General features: G+C 35.2%; 1 protein-coding gene across 1 annotated transcript in view; it reads left to right on the forward strand.

The window, feature by feature from the left end:
- Positions 1–23,423, forward strand: part of SEMA3C (semaphorin 3C) — a 193,662-nt gene extending 170,239 nt beyond the window's left edge. The window contains exons 15-18 of the mRNA XM_059934052.1: positions 1,092–1,249; positions 14,738–14,805; positions 16,931–17,061; positions 20,576–23,423. Of these exons, the coding sequence (XP_059790035.1) occupies positions 1,092–1,249; positions 14,738–14,805; positions 16,931–17,061; positions 20,576–20,989 (771 nt within the window). The 3' untranslated portion in view covers positions 20,990–23,423. The remainder of the gene's footprint in view (positions 1–1,091; positions 1,250–14,737; positions 14,806–16,930; positions 17,062–20,575) is intronic.
- Positions 23,424–24,860: the final 1,437 nt, after the last annotated feature.

Below are 24,860 nucleotides of genomic sequence, written 5' to 3' on the forward strand. Positions count from 1 at the left end.
TATTTAGTTCTTACATAAAATCTATGGAGTAAGTGCTATATTGTCCCAGTCTTACCAAAGAGGAAGCTGAGATTCAGAAAAGTTAACCAGCAAATTTGTTGTAGCTGGGATCTGAATCTCAGAGATATGCCTCCAGAACCTGATAGACCAATGGTGCCCTCACTGATTTAATTTTAAATCTACATATAATTTTTAAATTTATATATAATTTCTAAATTTATATACATATATACATACAGACACACACACATACACACACATATGTGTGCACATGTGAATGTATTCAAGTTCCAGCTTAGAAATTCTATGTTAACTTGAATTACATATTATCAGTCCTTTGTAAAATAAGCACTGTGAATTAGAAACATCCCTTCAACTCCTGAGAACTGCTTTATGCACAGCTAAAAGAGTTGGAGAAATGTCATAATAAGCTCTTGACACTGCACATATGAAGGAGGATGAAATCTTTATTTATGACTTAGGCTGCTGAAGATCTCAGGATCATACAGAAAGTTTAAAACATGTCTAAATATAAATACTTACAGTCTTCTAAATAATTTTAAAATTGCTCTGAGTAATCAGTCACTTTCAAAGGCATGTGAAATTTAAAAAAAAATTTTATCTAATACTTACCATCTATTTTTTCTAAACATAAAAGTGTCCTTTATTTTAGACTCGACTTTTTCAAATTTACAAGGTGATGGTTTGCCAGACTTGAAGAATAAGAAAGCTGCCTTGTGCTTTGCCAAGAGACAGCATTCAAAGAAAAAAGACAAACATCATAATTTAAATCTGTAATACATTAGCTCAAATCTGAGAGAACAATGACTCCCAATGTCTAAAATACATTACCATTCTACATGGTGCTCTGAACTTTTTTTTTTAAACAGGAAAGTGGTAATGTTATAGGCATATTAACGTAGGAAAATTCTATTTATTTTGGCTTTATACCCTTCTGTACTTTGCTTCTTGTTTTTAGTCTATTTCAAAATGAATCCAAGGGTTTGTGGGCATATATTATATTGTGTTCCTGCTGAAAGTCCACTTTTAACTTCCACATCTGAAATAAATCACCATCATTCTTCTAATAGCAACAGTTGTATGTGAGCTCCAATGAAGGACTTTCCCAAGTGTCTCTGCATCGCTGCCACATCTACGGTACAGCCTGTGCTGACTGCTGCCTGGCAAGAGACCCTTACTGCGCCTGGGATGGCCATGCTTGCTCTAGGTTCTACCCAACCGGGAAACGGTGAGTATTACTATTCAGCTGAAAATCAAAATTGACATCATCAGACAATTAAGCAATGCTCACATTATTAGAATCAGTTCTATTGCAGTACTCTGTAAAATGATACTAAAAGTAGTAGCTAAGTTTAGCACCATATGTAGTCTTTGAATAAAGAAAATGGCCATTCATAGAAAACAAACTTATGGTTACTAAGGGAGACAGAGGGGTGGGGTTTGGGAGGAGATAAATTAGGAGTTTGGGATTAACATATTAAAAAAAACAGCAACAACAAAACAGAAAATGGCCCTGCTTTATAACTTGAGATTCTCACGGACATATTAGAATGCAGTACTTTGGAAAAATTCCTTTCTCCTTTTAACGTTCCTCTGCAACACAATCTCCACCTCAAATATTTCAAGCAGCATTTAACTTTCACATTACCTAATTTTTATCTTTTTTGTTTTATATGCTTCAGATATCCTTAAATCTAACTTTCCTAGGATTTCCCTGGCCGCTTAATTCCCCTGTAATCAAATGCTTGTCCTACTTCAGGCAACAGGAGCATCGCTCCAGAATGGGTACCATGAACACTTTCAAAACCTTGATGACCATTCTTTACCCCTTAGAATGGTGAGTGCATGATTGCTGGTTAGATTAAGAGGTTAAGGCAGTCTGAGGCATAGTGCCTTTTATCCAAGAGAAGACTTAGTCAGGAAACTCTGAACCAACTTGCACCAAGTTGGAAGGAAACACCAGTAGTGAAATTACAAAACAAAGAAAAAGCAGAATTCAGGTTTAACCAAGGTCACAGCTATTTTCAGTCAAAGTTTGATATGGGTCATGATGGGTGACAGGAGGAAAACCTATAAAACACAGGTCATCAGGAGAGAGCAAATAGGACCAGCCTTGAGCACCAGTGATATTTCAAGTAAAATCACTGGGGTGATGGTGTTTTTTTTATAGCTCCTTTATTCTCTGTTAAAGATATAGGCCTTTAAGGACTTGACAGATTAAAACAACCCTAGCACTTCTGCCTATCAAGATTATTCTGATCCTTTTATCTATTACTTCAATAAATTTATATCATGAGACAATTATTTGCCAGGCAGTATTCTAGAGCTAGGCATATAACATGAAAAAAAATAGCAACAAAGGGACAAAAATCCCTGCCTTGAGGGGTAATAAGTTCTAGAGGGGGAAAACAGACAATTAACAAATAAAGAAAGAAACCCTCCAGTATATCAAATAATGATAAGGCCTATGACTTTTAAAAGAGCAGGGAAAGGAGATAGGGCATGTGGAAGCAGGGGACTGCATTGTTAAATGGGTGGTCAGGGGAGGCCTTACTGAAGGTATATTTGAACAAAGGCTTGAATGTGATGAGGAATGATACCATGAGGTGATACCACCATTATTTGGGAGAATAGCATTTCAGAGAGAGGGACCAGAAATCCTTAAAGCTTAAGTGTGCCAGGATTGTCCAAAAAACAACACCAAGACTAATGGGGCAATACTGGAATGAGAAAAAAAGGGTAGGAAGACAAGGGATCAGAATGCCAGATGACATAGGGCTTAGTAAATCATTGAAGGACTTTTATTTAGAGTTAAATGGAAAACTGCTGAGAGTTTTTGAGCTCAGGAGTGATATTATTTGACTTTTGGTTTAAAAAGATCATCTGGTTGGGTTTGGCTGTGATTGAGGTCTTGGGATGGGAAGAGGACGTGGGAAAGAGGAAATAGAAGCTGCAAGACAGTTAGGCTACTAACTAATGATCCAAGTGAGATACAATGTTGGCTTGCAAAGGGATGATAGAAGTGGAGGTGGCCAAAAGTGGTCTGATTCTGGATACACTTCACAGAATCTGCTGACATATTACATGTAGGGATGTTAGAGAAATAGAGGACTCAAAAATGAGCAAGTTTTCAGAACTGAGCATTGGAAGTATGTACATGTCATTTCCTGAGAAAGAGAAGACTGTGGGAGGAGCAGGTTTGTGGGGAGAAAGATAATGTTAAGTTAATGCTGCCTATGAGATATTCAAGTGGAGATGTTGTGTAGGCAGTTAGAAATATGAATCTGGAGCAGGGAAAAGTGGCCTGGATAATTTCAAAGTCTACAGATTCAAGGTAACCCCTATCAAAATTACAGTGACATGTTTCACAGAAATAGAACACACAATCCTAAAATTTGTATGGAACCACAAAAGACCCTGAATATCCACAGGAATCTTGAGAAAGCAGAAAGAGCTGGTTGAATCATGCTCCCTGACTTCAGACTATACTACAAAGCTATAGTAATCCAAACAGTATGGCATTGGCATAAAAACTGGCACATAGATCAATAGAAGAGATGAGAGAGCCCAGAAACAAACCCAGGCATATACGCTCAATTAATTTACAACCAAGGATCCAAAAATATACAACGTGGAATGGACAGGCTCTTCAGTAAATAGTATTGAGAAAACTGGACAGCCACATGCAAAAGAATGAAGCAAGACTACCGTCGTACACCACACCCAAATATTTACTCAAAATGAACTGAAGACTTGAACATAAGACGTGAAACCACAAAACTCCTGAAAGAAAATGTAGGTAGTAAGCTCCTTGATATGTCTTGGTGATTAGTTTTTGGATCTGACTCCAAAAGCAAAAATAACGAAAGCAAGAATAAACAAGTAGGACTATATCAAACTAAAAAGCTTCTGCACAGCGAAGAAATCCATCAACAAAATGAAAAGGCAACCTTCTGAATGGGAGAAAATATTTGTAAAACATATATCCTATAAGGGGTTATTATCTAAAATGTATAAAGAGGAGGCGGAGTCAAGATGGCCGTGTGGGAAGATGCGGAGTTAGTGTCTCCCCACAACTAGGGCACCTGCTGGCCACTGGTGGGGGACTCTGATGCCCAAGGAGACGGGAGGAGCCCCAAAGTGAACGAGCAGGACGTAAGTGGACTGAGGGGAGAGGAGAAGTGGAAGCCGGACAGGATCTGCGCCCCTGAGGCCAGGGAGATCAGGAGAGGCAGGCAGAAAGGGCCCTCCGGGAGGAGCAGGAAAGGAGCGGAGGATGAGTGCCCCGCCCACTTGGGCCCAGGAAGCCTGCTGAGCTCTCAGGCTAATCCCCTGCCCTCCAAAGCCCCCTCCAGGGCATGTAGGTCCTTGGGGGCATAAGAGGGAGGCCAGGGAGATCAGGAGAGGCAGGCGGGAGGGGCCCTCCCAGACCAGAGGAGCAGGAGAGGAGAGGAGGGCATTTCCCCGTCCACTCATGCCCAGGAAGCCTGTTGGGATCCCAGGTGAGGTCCCCCGCCCTCTGAGACCAGGTGTGGGGGGCACACCTGGGCCCCTTCTGTTCCATTGAGCCTAAGCCCCACCCCCCACAGCCCATAGGGCCTTTTCCAGCCCTGTGGGTTCTGAACATTGGCCCCATCCCCAGCCCAAACCTCGCCCTTGCTTAAGCCCTGCCTTCCACAGCCAATGTCGTCCCCCCCCCCTTTTCTTTTCTTTTCCCTCCTCCTCTTTTTTACTATTGTGGTACTAATGTACCTTCCAGTTGTTGATTCATCTATGTTTTTACTTTTATATTCTTCCTCACATATCTGTTATTTTCCTAGTCTAATTTTATTTTTTTACTTTGCTATTATTCTTTTTTTTTTTTTGCCACCCCAGGTGGCTTGCAGGATCTTGGTTCACAAACCCAGGGTTGGGCCAAAGCTCCTGCAGTGGGAGCTCTGAGTCCGAACAACTGGACTAACAGAGAACCTCAGACCCCAGGGAATATTCATCAGAGTGAGGTCTCACAGAGTTCCTTGTCTCAGCACCAAGACCCAGCTCTACCCAATAGCCTACAAACTCCAGTGTTGAAAGCCTCAGGCCAAACAACCAGTAAGACAGGAACACAATCCCACTCATAAAAAAAAAAAAAAAGGACATGGCAAAAAATATGTCACAAATGAAGGAGCAAGGTAAAAACCTACAAGACCAAATAAATGAAGAGGAAATAGGCAATCTACCTGAAAAAGATTTCAGAGTAATTATAGTAAAGATGATCCAGAATCTTGGAAATAGAATGGAGGCATGGATTGAGAAAATACAAGTGATGTTTAACAAAGATCTAGAAGAACTAAAGAACAAACAAACAGAGACGAACAACACAATAACTCAATTGAAAAATGCACTAGAAGGAATCAATAATGGAATAACTGAGGCAGAAGAACGAATAAGTGAGCTGAAAGACAAAATGGTGGAAATAACTTCCAAGGAGCAGAATAAAGAAAAAAGAATGAAAAGAATTGAAGACAATCTCAGAGACCTCCGGGACAACACTGAACACACCAACATTCGAATTATAGGGGTCCCAGAAGAAGAAAATAAAAAGAAAGGGTTTGAGAAAATATTTGAAGAGATTATAGTTGAAAACTTCCCTAACATGGGAAAGGTAGTAGTCACCCAAGTCCAGGAAGCACAGAGACTCCCATACAGGATAAACCCTAGGAAAAACACACTAAGACACATATTAATCAAACTAACAAAAATTAAATTCAAAGAAAAAATATTAAAAGCAGCAAGGAAAAAACAAAAAACAACATACAAAGGAATCCCCATAAGGTTATCAGCTGATTTTTCAGCGGAAACACTGCAGGTCAGAAGGGAGTGGCAGGGTATACTTAAAGTGATGAAAGAGAAAAACCTACAACCAAGATTACTCTACCCAGCAAGGATCTCCTTCAGATTCAATGGAGAAGTGAAAAGCTTTTCAGAAAAGCAAAAGCTAAGAGAATTCAGCACCACCAAACCAGCTTTACAACAAATGCTAAAGAAACTTCTCTAAGCAGGAAACACAAGAGAAGAAAAAGATGCAGAAAAACAAACCCCCCAAAATTAAGAAAATGGTCATAGGAACATACGTATTGATAATAACCTTGAATGTAAATGGATTAAATGCTCCAACCAAAAGACACAGACTGGCTGAAAGGATACAAACACATGACCTATATATATGCTGTCTACAAGAGACCCACTTCAGACCTAGGGACATATACACACTGAAAGCGAAGAGATGGAAAAAGATATTCCATGAAAATGGAAATCAAAAGAAAGCTGGAGTAGCAATACTCGTATCAAATAAAATAGACTTTAAAATAAAGACTGTTACAAGAGATAAGGAGGGACACTACATAATGATCAAAGGATCAATCCAAGCAGAAGATATAACAATTATAAATGTTTATGCACCCAACATAGGAGCACCTCAATACATAAGACAAATGCTTAACAACCATGAAAGGAGAAATCAATAGTAACACAATAATAGTAGGGGACTTTAACACCCCACTTACACCAATGGACAGATCATCCAAACAGAAAATAAATAAGGAAATACAAGCTTTAAATGACACAATAGACCAGACAGATCTAGCTGATATTTATAGAACATTGCTCCCAAAAGTGACAGAATACACTTTCTTCTCAAGTGCACATAGAACATTGTCCAGGATAGATCACATCTTGGGGTCTCAAATCAAGACTCGGAAAATTTAAGAAAATTGAAATCATATCAAGCATCTTTTCTGACCACAATGCTATGAGATTGGAAGTCAATTACAGGGAAAAAAAATGTAAAAAACACAAATACATGGAGGCTAAACAGTGTGCTACTAAATAACCAAGAGATCACTGAAGAAATCAAAGAAGAAATTAAAAAATACATAGAAACAAATGATAATGAAAACATGACAACCCAAAACCTATGGGCCACAGCAAAAGCAGTTCTAAGAGGGAAGTTTATAGCAATACAATCTCACCTCAAGAAACAAGAAAAATCTCAAATAAACCATCTAACCTTACACTTAAAACAACTAGAGAAAGAAGAACAAAGAAAACCTAAAGTCAGTAAAAGGAAAGAAATCATAAAGATCAGATCAGAAATAAATGAAATAGAAATGAAGAAAACAATAGCAAAGATCAATACAACTAAAAGCTGGTTCTTTGAGAAGATAAGCAAAATTGATAAACCCTTAGCCAGACTCATCAAGAAAAAAATGGAGAGGATGCAAATCAATAAAAATAGAAATGAAAAGGGAGAAATCACAACTGACACTGCAGAAATACAAAGGATTATAGAGACTACTACAAACAATTATATGCCAATAAAATGGACAACCACAAAGAAATGGACGAATTCTTGGAAAGGTACAATTTTCCAAGACTGAACCAGGAAGAATAAGAAAATATAAACAAAACTATTACAAGTAATGAAATTGAAACTGTAATTAAAAATCTTCCAACAGGGGCTTCCCTGGTGGCGCAGTGGTTGAGAATCTGCCTGCCAATGCAGGGGACATGGGTTCGAGCCCTGGTCTGAGAAGATCCCACATTGCCGCAGAGCAACTGGGCCCGTGAGCCACAATTACTGAGCCTGCGCGTCTGGAGCCTGTGCTCCGCAACAAGAGAGGCCGCGATAGTGAGAGGCCCGCGCACCGCGATGAAGAGTGGCCCCCGCTTGCCACAACTAGAGAAAGCCCTCGCACAGAAACGAAGACCCAACACAGCCATAAATAAATAAAAAAAAAAAATTAAAAAAAAAAAAAATCTTCCAACAAACAAAAGTCCAGGACCAGATGGCTTCACAGGAGAATTCTATCAAACATTTAGAGAAGAGCTAACACCTATCCTTCTCAAACTCTTCCAAAAATTGCAGAGGGAGAAACACTCCCAAATTCATTCTACAAAGCCACCATCACCCTGATACAAAACCAGAAAAAAGATATCACAAAAAAAGAAAATTATAGACCAATATCACTGATGAACATAGATGCAAAAATCCTGGACAAAATACTAGCACACAGAATCCAACAGCACATTAAATGGATCATACACCATGATCAACTGGGATTTATCCCAGGGATGCAAGGATTCTTCAATATATGCAAATCAATCAATGTGATACACCACATTAACAAATTAAGGAATAAAAACCATATGATCATCTCAATAGATGCAGAAAAAGCTTTTGACAAAATTCAACATCATTTATGATAAAAGCTCTCCAGAAAATGGGCATAGAGGGAACCCACCTCAACATAATAAAGGCCATATATGACAAACCCACAGCAAGCATCATACTCAATGGTGAAAAACTGAAAGCATTTCCACTAAGATCAGGAACTAGACAAGGATGTCCACTCTCACCACTCTTATTCAACATAGTTTTGGAAGTCCCAGCCACAGCAATAAGAGAAGAAAAAGAAATAAAAGGAATACAAATTGGAAAAGAAGAAGTAAAACTATCACTGTTTGCTGATGACATGATACTATACATAGAAAATCCTAAAGATGCCACCAGAAAACTACTAGAACTCATCAATGAATCTGCTAAGGTTGCAGGATACAAAATTAATGCACAGAAATCTCTGGCAATGTTATACACCAACAATGAAAAATCAGAAAGAGAAATTAAGGAAACACTTCCATGTACCATTGCAACAAAAAGAATAAAATACCTAGGAATAAACCTGCCTAAGGAGGCAAAAGACTTGTACTCAGAAAACTGTAAAACACTGATGAAAGAAATCAAAGATGACATAAACAGATGGAGAAATATACCATGTTCTTGGATTGGAAGAATCAATATTATGAAAATGACCATAGTATCCAAAGCAATCTACAGATTCAATGCAATCCCTGTCAAATTACCAATGGCATTCTTCACAGAATTAGAGCAAAAAATTTCACAATTTGTATGGAAACAGAAAAGACCCTGAATAGCCAAAGCAATCTTGAGAAAGAAAAAAGGAGTTGGAGGAATCAGGCTCCCTGACTTCAAACTATACCACGAAGCTACAGTAATCAAGACAGTATGGTACTCTCACAAAAACAGAAATATAGATCAATGGTACAGGATAGAATGCCCAAGAACATACAATGGAGAAAAGACAGCCTCTTCAATAAGTGGTGTTGAGAAAACTGGACAGCTACACGTAAAAGAATGAAATTAGAACACTCCCAAACACCATACACAAAAATAAACTCAAAATGGATTAAAGACTTAAATGTAAGACCAGATACTATGAAACTCTTAGAGGAAAACATAGGAAAAACACTCTTTGACATAAACCACAGCAAGATCTTTTTTGACCCACCTCCTAGAGTAACGGAAATAAAAACAAAAATAAACAAATGGGACTTAATTAAACTTAAAAGCTTTTGCACAGCAAAGGAAACCATAAACAAGACAAAAAGAGAACCCGCAGAATGGGAGAAAATATTTGCAAATGAAACAACAGACAAAGGATTAATCTCCAAAATATACAAACAGCTCATGGAGCTCAATATCAAAAAACAAACAATCCAGTTAAAAAATGGGCAGAAGACCTAAATAGACATTTCTCCAAGGAAGACATACAGATGGCCAAGAGGCACATGGAAAGATGCTCAACATCACTAATTATTAGAGAAGTGCAAATCAAAACTACAATGAGGTATCACCTCACACCAGTTAGAATGGGCATCATCAGAAAATCTACAAACAACAAATGCTGGAGAAGGTGTGGAGAAAAGGGAATCCTCCTGCACTGCTGGTAGGAATGTAAATTGATACAGCCACTATGGAGAACAGTATGGGGGTTCCTTAAAATACTAAAAATAGAACCACCATATGACCCAGCAATCCCACTACTGGACATACACCCCGAGAAAACCATAATTCAAAAAGAGACATGTACCACAATGTTCATTGCAGCACTATTTACAATAGCCAGGACATGGATGCAACCTAAATGTCCATTGATAGATGAATGGATAAAGAAGATGTGGCACATATATACAATGGAATATTACTCAGCCATAAAAAGAAAGGGAATTGAATTATTTGTAGTGAGGTGGATGGACCTAGAGTCTGTCATGTAGAGTGAAGCAAGTCAGAAAGAGAAAAACAAATACCGTATGTTAACGTATATATATGGAATCTAAAAAAAAAAAAAAAAAAATAGTACTGATCAACCTAGTTGCAGGGCAGGAATAAAGAGGTAGACATAGAAAATGGACTTGAGGACATGGGGTCGGAGAGCGAAGCTGGGGCGAAGGGAGAGTAGCATGGACCTACATACGCTACCAAATGTAAAATAGTTGGCTGATGGGAAGCAGCAGCATAGCACAGGGAGATCGGCTCAGTGCTTTGCAATGACCTAGAGGGGTGGGATAGGGAAGAGGGGAGGGAGGCTCAAGAGGAAGGGGATATGGGGACATGTATATGCATATGGGTGATTCGCTTTGTTGTGCAACAGAAACTAACACAGTATTGTGAAGCAATTATACTCCAATAAAGATCTATTTTAAAAAAAGTATAAAGAATTCATACCACTCAATAGCAAAAATACAAATAATTTGATAAAAAATGGTCAGAAGATCTGAATAGACATTTTCCAAGGAGACATACAGATAAACAAGGGGCACATGAAAAGATGCTAAGCATCACTAATCATTAGAGAAATGCAAATCAAAAACCACAATGAGGTATCACCTCATACCTGTTAGAATGGCTATTATCAAAAAGTCAAAAAATAACGAGTGTTACCATGGATGTGGAAGAAAGGGAACCCTTGTGAACTGTTGATGTGAATGTAAATTGGTGCACCCACTATGGCAAAGTGTATAGGTTCCCGAAAAAATTAAAAATAGAACTACCATGCAATCCAGCAATTCCACTTGTGGATACTTACCCAAAGAAAACAAAAACACTAATTCAAAAAGATATATGCTCCCACATGCTTATTGCAACATTATTTTCAATAGCAAACACATGAAAACAACCCAAGTGTCCATCAGTGGATGAATGAATAAAGAAGATATGGTAGATAGATAGATAGATGATAGATAGATAGATAGATAGATAGATACATACATACATACATACATACATACATACACACACACACAATGGAATACTCTTCAGCCATAAAAAATGATGGAATCTTGCCATTTGTGACAACATGGTTGGACCTTGAGGGCATTATGCTAAGGAAAATAAGTCAGACAGAGAAAGACAAATACTGTATGATCTCACTTTTATGTGGAATTTTAAAAACAACAACAACAAAAGCAAGCTCATAGATACAGAGAACAGATTTGTGGTTGCCAGAGGTAGGGGCGGTGGTGGTGGGAAAAATGGACAAAAGGGGGTCAGGAGGTACAGACTTCCAGTTACAAAATAATTAAGTCGTGGGTATGTAAGGTAAAGCATGGTGACTGCTTAATAATACTGTAGCGCATATTTGAAAGTTGCTAGGAGAGTAGATCTTAAAAGTCCTCATCACAGGAAAAAAAAAAAACTTTTTTAATTGACTACGTAAGGTGACAGATGTTAACTAGACTTACTGTGGTGATCATTTTGCAATATATATAAATATGAAACTGTACACCTGAAACTAATATAATGTTATATGTCAATTATACCACAGTTTTTTAAGTACAGATAGGAAATAAAACATGTATCATGGGCTGAAAAATAAACTAACGATTTAAAGAGCTATCTTGATACCTCTAGCAGTGTCTTAATTCTATCACAGAGATCCAAAAAAAATACTGTATATATATATATATATATATATATATATATATATATATATATATCTCCATTCTAGTAGGTGTGAGGTGATATCTCATTGTGGTTTTGACTTGTGTGTATTTGTGTGTGTGTGTGTGTGTACATATACACACATATATAAGGTATTCCTTGGCCTACGCTTACCTGTCTTTGGCTAGCATACTGGGAGTTTCATTAAAACTATCTATACTATTTAAATTCTCCAAATTATTCCCAAACTTTTTTAAGCATACAGTTATAGTGAATTCAAAACATGTTTGCTGCATGAATTATTTCCTAAATTCCCATATGTAGTATTTGTTTTCTTTAGAGATTAAATAGTAATAATGAAAATGATCATTTGGAGTAATTTTCATTTTCTTTAATAGTGTTAACTTACCTGGTTTTATTTCGATTGCACTATCTAACTGGAACACAAGGATCATGTAGAGGAATTCATAGGAATGAAAAACAAAAACATGTCCTTTGTATGGAAACAAAGAAGTACAGTTACACTTGGAAATCAATGGAGGTTATATTTTGACATAATAGAGTTGTTAAGTATCATTGGCTCAGTAGTTTCTCTTTTTTTAAAAAAGTTTTATCATAGTAAACAACATAAACATTTTTCCTCTTCACCCTCAACTACCTTTATTTGTGCATCTGTATCAAATATTACAATTTAATCTCAAATGTTATTTATTCTGGATTCAGACATGAAGTTGGAAACTTTAAGACAAGATAATCGGTTCACCCTTAAAGTAAATATCTGCTTTTTACACAAGAAGTAGATGATTTCATTGTTTATCCAAAAGAATAGACTATAATGGCAGAAACATTGGCAACTTGAGCCAAATCCCCAATCCTACATGCAATATAATATGACTGTCTACCCTCATGCTTTCACAATGCTATACAAATGCCTGAAAGGGAATCTACACATACAGAAAGCTCAGATGGCTGCCTTGTTGTTTTCATCATTTAAGCCAAGCCATAACAATGGTATTTGAATGGTATTTGAATGTCTGGAAGCTATGTGATACTGCAAATTCAGATCACCCAGCTTGGAGGTTCATGTACTTGAGTAAACTGTAACATAGTGCTGACCACAGGACAATAAATTTAACCATTGTGAGTAATATTGCTTGTCTAGATGGCTGAAAATGACCAGTTCAGCCATAAGAACTGTCATATGGTTCTCATATAATATACGCTCACAAGTTAGCTGGTAGTAAATAATGCTGTGACTTCAAAATATAGCAAATACAATGCAGTAAAAACCTGACATAGGAGCTATTCTAAAGTACAGTATTAATCATAATTTCTGAGACAAGAGTGACTTCCACTAGTTTGTGTGTGTGTGTTGTAAAGAAATATACAATTGAATAAGCATCATGTGGCTTTTTGGGAGAAACAGTACTTAAATGACACAAAAATTGTACTCATATTTTCGTAAATAGATGTATATAATCCCTTGATTATTTAAACTACTAACTATTTGCTGTAACCTTAAAATAATTGTTTTCATTATCATTGACTTTGAGGTTCGTTTTGCTTTGCAAATTTTATAATCCCAGTGTGATTTTAATATTTCCCTTCTTCTTACTGAATATTTTAATTTATCATTAAGGTTAAAAATATTAAGAGAGACTTAACTAACCCAATTAAGTTATACGCTTATCCATATATACTTTTCAGCATTGATAATAAACAACCGATCTACCCCTGTACTCCCAATATTTGAAGAGCGTTCCCTTTCTTCTCTCTTATAACAATGTTCATGCCCACGATTCATTGCTAAGAGAATTTCAGTTGGTCTATTTTGATTTGTTGCACTATGTAATACAATTGAAGCTAATATGTAAGTGAATCTAAGACAAGAAATTAAATAGTTTGCAAGTAACTTTAAACTTTTATTTAAATAATGACCAACTTACAAAGGATGTAACTAAATTTTTGAAATGCTTAAGTTGGTGATATGTAACAAGTAAATGCCCTGAGTGAACCTTGATTGGATCCTAAATAAACTTTAAAAAATTCATAAGGGATATTTTGGGGACAAGTAGTGAAATTTTAATATAAAATGTGTATTATATGGTATTATTAAATAAATATTGATATCTTTAGTATAATAATGATATTGTTCTTATGTAGGGAAATTACTTATTCTTAGAAGACACATACATTTAAGGGTGTAAAATTACCATGTCTGCAACTTATTTTCTAAAGATTTTCATATATGTGCATACACAGTATATACATGACATATACTTGCATATGAGAGAAAAAATAAATATGGCAAAACACGATTTATGAGTCTAGGTATACCATCATTCATTGTATTCATATATCCACTTTTCTGTAGTCTTGACATTTTTCAAAATAAAAGCGTGAAGGAAAATTCTTATTCTAGTAAATGAAAAATTTTGCTTAACTTTATACTAAAAATCCATGCTCTCTGTATCTCTTGTTCTGAAAACTTTTTAGTATATCTGGAAATGGTTTGAAAACATTGACTTTTGTGAGAGAATTATACTTATTTAAGAAAAAATTATAAGGAGGAAGATGCTAGTGAGTTTATACTTTGGAGTTATCATCTTAGAAAATTTTCTATGAATGTCTCTAAAATAAAAATTTACACTATTAACTTGGCATCTAGCATTTAGCCAGGACGTACGCATAATAGGAGGTTCATCTATCACAAGTGGTAGATGGGGAGAGTTTGAATTAATTCATATTGAAAACATGGTTAAGTACCCACACTATATTTGAAGCATTGAACAAAAAAATGCAGATAATCAGACCACTTTTTCTTTATGAAAGCTTAGGCAATCAGAAGATTGCAAAATTTAAACTGAAGTCTTTTAAATGTGGTATAATTGGCAATGTTAATTCTAAGTCACTTGTATATACTTCTGTGCTTTATAGGAGGAGCCGAAGACAAGATGTGAGACATGGAAATCCATTGACTCAATGCAGAGGATTTAATCTAAAAGGTAATTAAAAGTGGTCAAACTTGGTAAAGAGTAGCAGTGCTCAATATCATATTTCAGTAAGGGAAACCTCATAATAGATTAAAGTATGTCATTTTAAAGAAAGATTCACTATAAAAATTAGTGGTATTCATATATGGTAATTAAAAATTAAATGTTATTTGTATGTATACTAAGAATTTTGTAAAACAAAAGTCTGGGAACACAGATACCTTGGGTATGTTAGTAGGTAAGTCTTTCACAAAGATAGTAATTATAGATTTTCCTAGACATTATTTTCTTTCTGAAGAAAAAAATTTACTTATTTTTTTGTTTACCACTGAAGAAAAAATAACATCTTGTTTGTTTGTTTTTTACTGTGTTAAATTACATACAAAATTTACTATTTTAACCATTTTACAGTGTACAGTTCTGTGGCATTAAGTACATTCACAGTGTTGTGCAACCGGCACCACAATTTTTTCATCATCCCTAAGTTAAACTCCATGCCCATTAAACACTAACTCCCTATTCCCCCTTCCCCAGCTTCTGGAAACCACTGTTCTAATTTCTGTCTCTATGAATCTGAATACTCTAGATATCTCATATAGGTGAAATCATACAATATTTGTCCTTTTGTAAATGGCTTATTTCACTTAGCCTAATGTCTTCTTCAGGGTTCATTCATGTTGTAACATGTGTCAGAATATTTTTTTTCCTGTTTAAGGTGAAAACATAATCCATTGTATGTATAATATATATCGCATTTTGTTTACCCACTCATCCATCAATGAACACTTGCACTGCTTCCAAATGTTGGCTATTATGAATTATCCTGCTCTGAACATGGGTGTACTTTAGTGCCTTGGTTTTACAGTTTACAACCATTCCATTTACTTCTGGCAGTCCTGCCTTGTATCTTACAATTAATCTAATTCCTTTCTTCCCATCCTGACATGGAGATATTATGTTATTATACTTTTCCCACTGACCCCCTCCCTCCACCTCCACCCCACCAACAGAGGGACCTTCCTCCAGGCTCACCAAGGTGCTACAGAGGTACTGTTGTTAACTGTTAACACTGAGATTCCTGTTGCTAATCTTTTTGAGTCTGGGCATTTTTGGTTTTATTTAAATAATGAAATTCTTGTCACTAACTACACTAACTACAAGAAGAAAATTGAGACACATTTTGCTTAATTGTTCCATACATCTAATTGAGGGAATAAAGCCAGGTTACTGTTTCTCTGTTTGCTGAGTATTTTATAAATCTGAGTGTCAGTCATAGTGGTAAGAGTATTTGCAGCAGAGGTAATGATGAACAAACACCAGTGTTGATTTTGTGTCAAAACCTGAGCTAAGTGCTTTTTTATGGATTATTTCAGTGCTCAAGAAATTATTCTTAAGTAAGGTCTATTCCTATTCCCACTTTATGAATGAGGATTCTGCCCATGTCTAAGCTACCACATGATTATACTAAATACTCTTCCTAATTTAAGACTTTCAGTAAAGAATGTCTGAAAATGTCTGTTTTAGAACCAAGTAAAACTGAAGCACAGAGATATTAAATAACTTCTCTAAGGTTACACAGCCAGTAGTGATGAAGTCAAGATTTTACCTCAGGCAAAATCTGATTTCAAAGATCATTTTCTCAACCATTACATCCCACTGTGGCCACACCTTGCTTTCTGCCTTTTCCCAATGTTTCCGAATTTAATCTATACCACACTGAGTATGGAGTTTAGGGGTGGGATGAACTTGGCTTCAGTATTGCCTGGCACTTACTAATTCTTTAACTAAGATATGTTTCCTCATAACTCACAGCCTCAATTTGTTCAGCTATGAAAAGCTGAGAAAATTTAATTCACAAAGATGTTATAATAATTAAATGTTCAAGATGATATTAAGTGCATTCCTTCGTGTAAAGTAATTCTTGAATAAACATTCGTTCCCTTATATCTTTCTCTCCTTCCCTTTAGGTTAAACAAACCAGGCAAACAATATATAATAGTCTGCTTGTTAAATGATTAAGACTGCCTTTGGGGTTTGCCATAGTTGCTCACAATTTTATAGAGAAACAAACATTCATATAATAGAATATGTTCCAAATTCCATTGTCATCCTCTCTCCTTTTATTTTTGCTCTTCAGCATATAGAAATGCAGCTGAAATTGTTCAGTATGGAGTAAAAAATAACACCACTTTCCTTGAGTGTGCCCCCAAGTCTCCACAGGCATCTATCAAGTGGTTGTTACAGAAAGACGAGGACAGGAGGAAAGAGGTGAGTAACTCAGCAGAGCAGCAATCAGTCAGGGCTTTGGAAAGAGCATTAAATCACCATCCCTCAGGGAGGTTCAGATCAAATGAAAAAGGAAAGACATATGAACATCCTTTAATGTCTCTGGGATGACAAGTGCCACCTTCTTTAAAATCCTTTGTCCATAGAGTTGACGGATTAATTAGAAATCCTCTCTTCCTGCTCACCTTGATAACACAGTGATTAAAACAAGAGCTTGCGCACTCAGATGGGGATATTGATGTGAGGAAGCATTTGTAGAAGAAACAAGATGTGTGCAAATCCAGAAGCTAAGTTCTCACACAACAGCACCTTTGTGTGATTCACAAGATAAAAGGGGCTTTTAAAAAAGTTCAATTTTCCTCAGCAAGAAATGGCAAAGAGCATTTTTCTGCTGTGTGGTAATCTGTTTCCATTGCTTTATTATTCATAACTCCTGGGGGTTTGTTAGGTAATATGTGGAATCATTGTGTATGGGACCATTGCCTTTATTTACTGATATGTAAAAAAAACCTCGATTTTCAAATAAAAGGACACTTATATTAACCTTTCACTGATTGTAAAGAGCTGCTTTAAAAGGAAAACATTGTAAAACAGCATAGAGTGAAATATTATAAATAATGAATTCTATGATATTGATGTCACGTTGTCCTGACAAATGAGAGGATAAGAAGAAAAATATATATGGATATATAAACCATCAAAGTAGCCTAGACTGCAATGGTACTAACAGTACATCATAAAGTCTGATGCAGCAAAGAGAAAATAGAGCCTTCTGCATTTGTGTGTGTTCTATTGTAGGCAGTTTCCGTACTACATATTAGGTTAATGAGGGCTATGTAGAATGGATACAATCCCAAGCTGTAGAACACAGGCATTGCATCAAAATTACTGAAACAGATGTTGGCTCTTTATGAGAAAATACTTCCCAATTCTCAGACCTGCCTATCCAAAGATGTTATGAGTTGTTTAGGAAATTTTGTGTCCCCTGTCACTGGAATATTAAACCATAGGCTGATGACCACTTGCATAAGATGAGATATAACTGTCAAAGATGAGCTCAATGGACTTCAGGGCCCCTTCTTGCCCCAGATTTCCATGATATTAAATTTTTTTTTTTTAGTTTTTTCATTAAAAAAAATTATTGTTTGAGACCTATTTTCTTTGCTATCAAATCTATCATCAAATTAGTCTTGAATTGTCTGCAGTCTAATTAATTTTAAATTATTTTGAATGGATATGGAGCATAAGAATAATTGCCTTGCAAAATAATCGGGGGTAAAATTCATAATATACTATGATGATTATCATACAGAAATGGAATTCTTAGGCTAGAACATGACATGTGGACATGAACCATCCTTCCAGAGAAATTCTGAGTGTGTGTATGTGAATTGGAAATCCAAAACTCAAACGGGGGCTTACCTAACGTAGATAAAATGCTTTTCTTTTATTCAGTAGAAAGTTCAGTGGAATAATATGTAATGAGTGAATGTAATTTCTATTATGTAAAATTGAAATAAATGAATATATACAGTCTTGAATACATGTCACAGGAATTACCAAATGAAATTTAAAAAGGAATGGTATCATGAATTTTATCACTTTTATGATATTTCTAATGTTCTATTTCAGAAGGTTCAAGAATGTGGAGACTCAGATATGACTATCTTGATTTTTCTTCCAATCTCAAAAAACAGAAGAATGCCATAGTTTAAGACTATGAAAAAATTAACTCTAATGTAATTACGAAAATCTGTTCTGTCCAGAATTCAAGCAGATCACAATTCCACTCAGTCTCACTTTAGCTGAATAAACTATTAATATTTAATTAAATTTATTTTAATTCTTCCTTAGTAGCTTAGGCAAACATACACATATTTCTCATATTAATAGTGTGTAAATCTTGAACTTTTATTTTTGAAAAGTAAGACAAATGGTAAAAAAAAGCTTGCAGAGAAAAATGCAAATAGTTCATATTGAATAGCATAAGTGAAAACTAAAAGCCATCCTCTTCTCCACTTCAATACTTATTCCCACTTCTCAGAGTATAAGGCTGCTAAGAATTATATATTCCTCCAAATAGTCTCCATAATCTTCCTATTTTCCGCTCTCTCTTTGTCTGTCTCTCTCTCTCTGATACATACACACAGACACACACACACAGACACACACACAGACACACACACACATCATATCAGTACATGTGGAGCTACCTTATTTTTCTTGGCTGCATAGTATTCCACTGTAGGAACATACCTGAAGTTTTCTAAAGCTATCTACTGGTTACATTATTTCTTGTTTTTCCTCTTATCAAAAACATCATGTAAATGAATATCTGCATACTTGTAAGAGTATATCTTCTATATAAATTCCTAGAAATAAAATGTCTGCACTGAATATTATATACATGCTAATAGATATTATCAAATTGGCCTCCAAAATTTTTCCCAATTTCACACAAATGGAAAAGGCTTTCTTTTCTTTTATTTCTGAATGCATTCCTACATTATTTAAAACTGTTTTCAAGGCACATTTAAACTTTAAAAATTAAATGAACATAAAAAAATTTGCTTTATGTATTTCTGTCCTTACTTTTTCCTAATCTCTCTTTTCTAGTTCTGTTCTATTTTTTGTATTTCAATACTATATTGTGCCTTCCCTTATTTTTCTTTGGGTCAAATTTCTTTCTTCCCTCAATGAAAGAGCATTCCTGAGTATACATGTGAAGGAACTACTTACCACGTAGGTTTTTATGTGTTCATTGACAACACTATAGCGGGAACTGTAAGGAAATGGATTTCAGCATTTAGTTTATATCTAGAAAATGATATTTTTTCCAGTATAAGCCTGTCAAGTAATTAAATATTCACCTCATAGCTTCTTATTACTTTTCCTTGGAAAGTAAAACCACTTGGAGTACTTATAAGATAATGAGTTCCAGCTTATTTTCAGTCATTCTTTGTGTTAGATAATAGGAAAAAGCCCTTGATAATGTTCAAAACGCTGCCTCTGCTTATAAAATTTTTAGTTAAGGGAATATTCATTCATTCATTGAAAAAAAGGTAAAATTCAACCCTTTAATTGTGGCTTCATGTTATTACTCAATAAGTGAGTATTTTTGTTACAATAAAAGGCAAGAACTACAGGATAAAATAGACATTTTAAACTATCTGTGAATTTCATTTTTATATGTTGACTGTGATTTACATTCCAGAAACATCCAAAACTCTGGCTTATATGTGGAGAAACTACTTCTATCCAAAGGGAACGCACTTTAAGCTATTTTGGGCAATATGAGTGATAACTTCACCCTCTCTTTAATAGATTCAGTACTGCTGAGACTAGATTTCCTGAGCAAAAAAAAAGAAAAAAAAGACAATGGAACTTACCAAAAATCTGTGTCCACCAAGAAGGAAGTTAACACTCTGTATTGTTGGTCATATCTTTTTAGAAGATATAGAGTTAGGTATTCAGATCTTTGATATCTCTCTTTTAGGTCAAGCTGAATGAGCGAATCATAGCCACTTCACAAGGACTCCTGATCCGCTCTGTTCAGGATTCTGACCAAGGACTGTATCACTGCATCGCAACAGAAAACAGCTTCAAGCAGACCATAGCCAAGATCAACTTTAAAGTTTTAGATTCCGAAATGGTGGCTATTGTTACAGACAAATGGTCTCCATGGACCTGGGCCAGCTCTGTGAGGGCTTTACCCTTCCACCCGAAGGACATCATGGGGGCGTTCAGCCACTCAGAAATGCAGATGATTAATCAGTACTGCAAAGATACTCGGCAGCAACATCAACAGGGAGAAGAATCCCAGAAGATGAGAGGGGACTATGGCAAGTTAAAGGCTCTCATCAATAGCCGGAAAAGTAGAAATAGGAGGAATCAGCTGCCAGAGTCATAATGTTTTCTTAAATGAGGCTTATGCTTCCATCAGTAAATGATCTGTCTTCAGTGATCAACTTCTGAGCAAAGAATCTTGTGCTTTACCCATGGGAAATTCCTGAGAAAGGTGGTTACTCACTCCTAAAGGTGAACGTTACGTGAACTGAAATGAGTATGCATTTTCTTGTATGATATTGACTAGCACTAGACATGTCATGGTCCTCATGGTGCATAGAAATATTTAACTTAACCTAGATTTTATTTATATCTTTATTTACCTTTTCTTCAAAACCAATATGGCGACTATAAAACTAGAATTCTTACATCCCTTAATTGAACTAGGGCCGTAACCTGTGATCTTCGATCCTTGCTTTAAGGGTTTAGAGTTCTGTCAATCATTTGTATACAAAACCAAATGCCAAGTTCACAATTTTTACATAGTAAAAGTTATATAAATGCATGTGACAGAGTAGTTGTCAAAAGAAACGTAGAATAGAAAAGAGACAAGGAAGAGGGAATCTAAAAGTTGTATAAAACACAAGCGATTTTCATAAAAAGATAACATGGAGTTTATGTGCTTCCAGTGAAATATAGTATTAGTTACTTTTAAGATTGCAAAAATTATCAGTTGTTGATATCTGTCATTGATCTCTGTTCCCTTGTTTCAGGAAGATAAAAGGACCACTAACCATTAATATCTTTAATATTGGAATTATATCAGTGAAGCATTTAAGTTTATATTGTTATGTAATCATCTTCCAAACAAAAGCACTTTCTTTTTTGGAAGTTATTTAAGTTATTCTAGACTCAGAGAATATAATCTTACACAGTTTAATTGATAAATGTGTTTATTCTAATTTTCTAGTTTGTATGGCATTTTAAAAAATATAAGAAGAAATTTCTTTTGAAATATCAAACTTGTATATGAGGGCCGAAACAATCAAAATGGAAAAAAAAGAAAAAACAAGGTAGAAAATGCAATTTTATTGACAGAAGTTTATTAAAAAATGTTACTAATTTTTAACTTCAATAATTAATTTCAATGATTAACTCACTTTTTTTTGTTTACCAACCTCAGATATCATACTGACTTTTAAGTCACCGATTCTTTTTTTTTTTTTTAATACTCTTTCATGTGTGCTGGAGAGACGCTCATTTTGTGGAGAAGTGAGAAAAATTCTAATTTGAACAAAAATAGACATACTTTATTTTAAAAGAATGTTGGTACATTATGTTCACTGGTATATAAATACAAATGTGGTAAGTTTGTGATGAATAAAATAACTATCTTCTAATTGTATGTTTGGATCCTTTTATTAGAGTAATTTAATAGTGATTTTTTTTTTTTACTCCAAATAACAACTAGATGGGAGAAGTATGAAAATTTTCTTCATATCCTCATATTTCTTTTAAAAACACAACTTTTGCTCTTTCATTTTACTTACTTTTAAAGACATTTTCATGTTTCTAGGTGCAAACAGAACTTATATCATATACCCAATCAAAATCTAATACAAAAGTTTTATTTGTAGTTAACAAGCCATGAAGAAGGTAATCAAGGTAGATATATTACCTTCCTAAGCACTACAATATAAAGCGTCAAGAACTAAAATCATCGTCAAAATGAACGTAATCACTGATCAGAATCTAGGAATAAGATTTATTATTTAAATGGTGGTAAATTATGATATTATAAGAGGAAGCCTCAATGGGGCAAAAATAGCAGTTAACAAACGCAACATAAATAATGTTTATTCAAAAAAAAGCTATTAAATAAAAGCTATTGTTCCAAATGTATATGATTCTAAAGTAGTCTCTAAAGCAGTTTGTTTTGCAAGTAGGTCATTATTTCTACTCTACATGCACAAATAGAAATGTGCATAAAGCCAAAACCATCTTCTGTATTTATGGCCAATCTATTCTATGTACAGAGTTGAAAGTAAAATTGTTTTAGACTCAGAGGATAGGGTAAACTATACAGGTCCCCTTGCTTCATGTAAACCCAAACTGATAGACAATAGGGTGTTTAGTGTTGTAACATTATTTGTGCTATTTAATATCTTCTACTTTGAACATTATTAAATTGTATATACTTTTATTACTTTACTTTTAAAATTATAGAGCCCCTTTTGAACAAAACTGCCAAATGTAAAGAAAATTTTCTTGCTTAAAATTATTGTTAACATATACTGAATGTTGGTGGTTGATTGGTTGGTTTTATTTTGTGTAGTTTGACAGTTCGATGACTTGATATGTTTTCCATTTGTACATAAAATTTCCTAGAAATGCACTTTTTTTCACAGTGTAGGTTTGTGAATAGATTCTAGCATGATGAAACTGTCATTACAGTGAATGTTCACTCTGTGTTAGAAAATGTAGTTAGCACAGTATTATTTAATTGGACATTGAAGAAATCATGTGCCTGGCAAAATAAAACATGTTGAATTCCCCAAGGATGTCTTTAATTTTCCTTTTTAATGTTGGGCTTACAATTTCTTGTTGGCATGGTAGAATCTACTGACTCTTGTAATTGTTCTTTTTTTCCCTGCTTTATTTATTTATCCTTTTTTTTGTGAAAGTAATGCATCTGGATTTCAAAATTCAAAACTTCCAGAAAGATATACTTGGAAATCTCTCCTTGCACTACTATCTCTCCTTTAGGCAAGTCCTACCCCAGAAACATCCAATGTTCTCAGTTTCTGTGTGTATTTCTATGATATTTTATAAACAGCAAGCAAATTCATATTTGTTTTCTCTTTAAGAGGCATGGTACATCCACTCACGTCTGTGGACAGTTATTCAGACTTTTGTCCACAGTGGGAAAAAAAAAAAAGTATAGTTTATAAATGCTTGGGCTTTGGAACCAGACTGCTAGGATTTGAATCTAAGCCTACTGTCTTATCATGGGAAAGTTATCGAATCTCTCTCTGCCTCAGTTCTCTGCCCAAGTTCATCCCAGTAAAGTGTTAGGGCAGAACATATCATATAATAAGTAATCAATAAATATCTTAATATTTGTTTATTTAGAAAGTGACATATTGCTAGAACAGGAAGGAATATTTAAGTTGTGTCCTTTGACAAGTTAAATGCCAATGGTCTAGGCTGGGGAGCCTGCGGTCAGTGGATCAGATAACACCTTACCAAGATAAATGAGCCTTTATAAAAGTGAGGGAAAGGAAGCCACAGGAAAAGAAACAACAAAAAATAAAAGTAATCTCAACAAATCTTCCAACCTGATGATTCTGCACTACTCCCTAATTGTTTCATTTCTCAGTATCTCCCTTGCTTCTATTTGAACTTAACCTTAGTTTAAAATTTTTTAAATGCATTTCTTACCATTTTAATGCATTTCTGATGCTTTGTGCCTCCTACCTAAGTGAAAAATTTTTTTAAGGAAAGGATCACAGTTTCCTATATTTACTCTCTGGGTAAAGTCAAGAGAGACACCGCAGCTTTGTTTTGCAGCACAGTCAAGTCCATTGAAAACTTCACTCTAGACAAAGAAATAAGCAGACTAAGTAAAATGGTTACTTAACCAGTGGCATTGAGAATTTCTTTGAATTTTATGCATGGTGACAAAGTTGTGGAAGACTATTGTGAAAAATTTTTTTTTTTTCGTAAGAGTTATCCCACCATCACTTTATCCAATCACCTTTTGCACAAGAATACAAGCCCCTCTGCAAAATCAAAACCAATTGCAACGAATTCTGTGTATGTGCTGTTCAGTGAACTTCACTGTCAATGCATTGTTTTTCCTAAGGGGCCTCTGGTATATATTTCAATTTTTATGATTTCATAACAACTTTACTTTCATAGTTCACAGGTATTGAGAATTGGAAGAACTACCTCCAAGATAAGAAAATGCCATCTTCACTCTAGTGACTAATGTA

The sequence above is a fragment of the Balaenoptera ricei genome, chromosome 9 (assembly GCF_028023285.1).
Source record: "Balaenoptera ricei isolate mBalRic1 chromosome 9, mBalRic1.hap2, whole genome shotgun sequence".
NCBI lineage: Eukaryota > Metazoa > Chordata > Mammalia > Artiodactyla > Balaenopteridae > Balaenoptera > Balaenoptera ricei.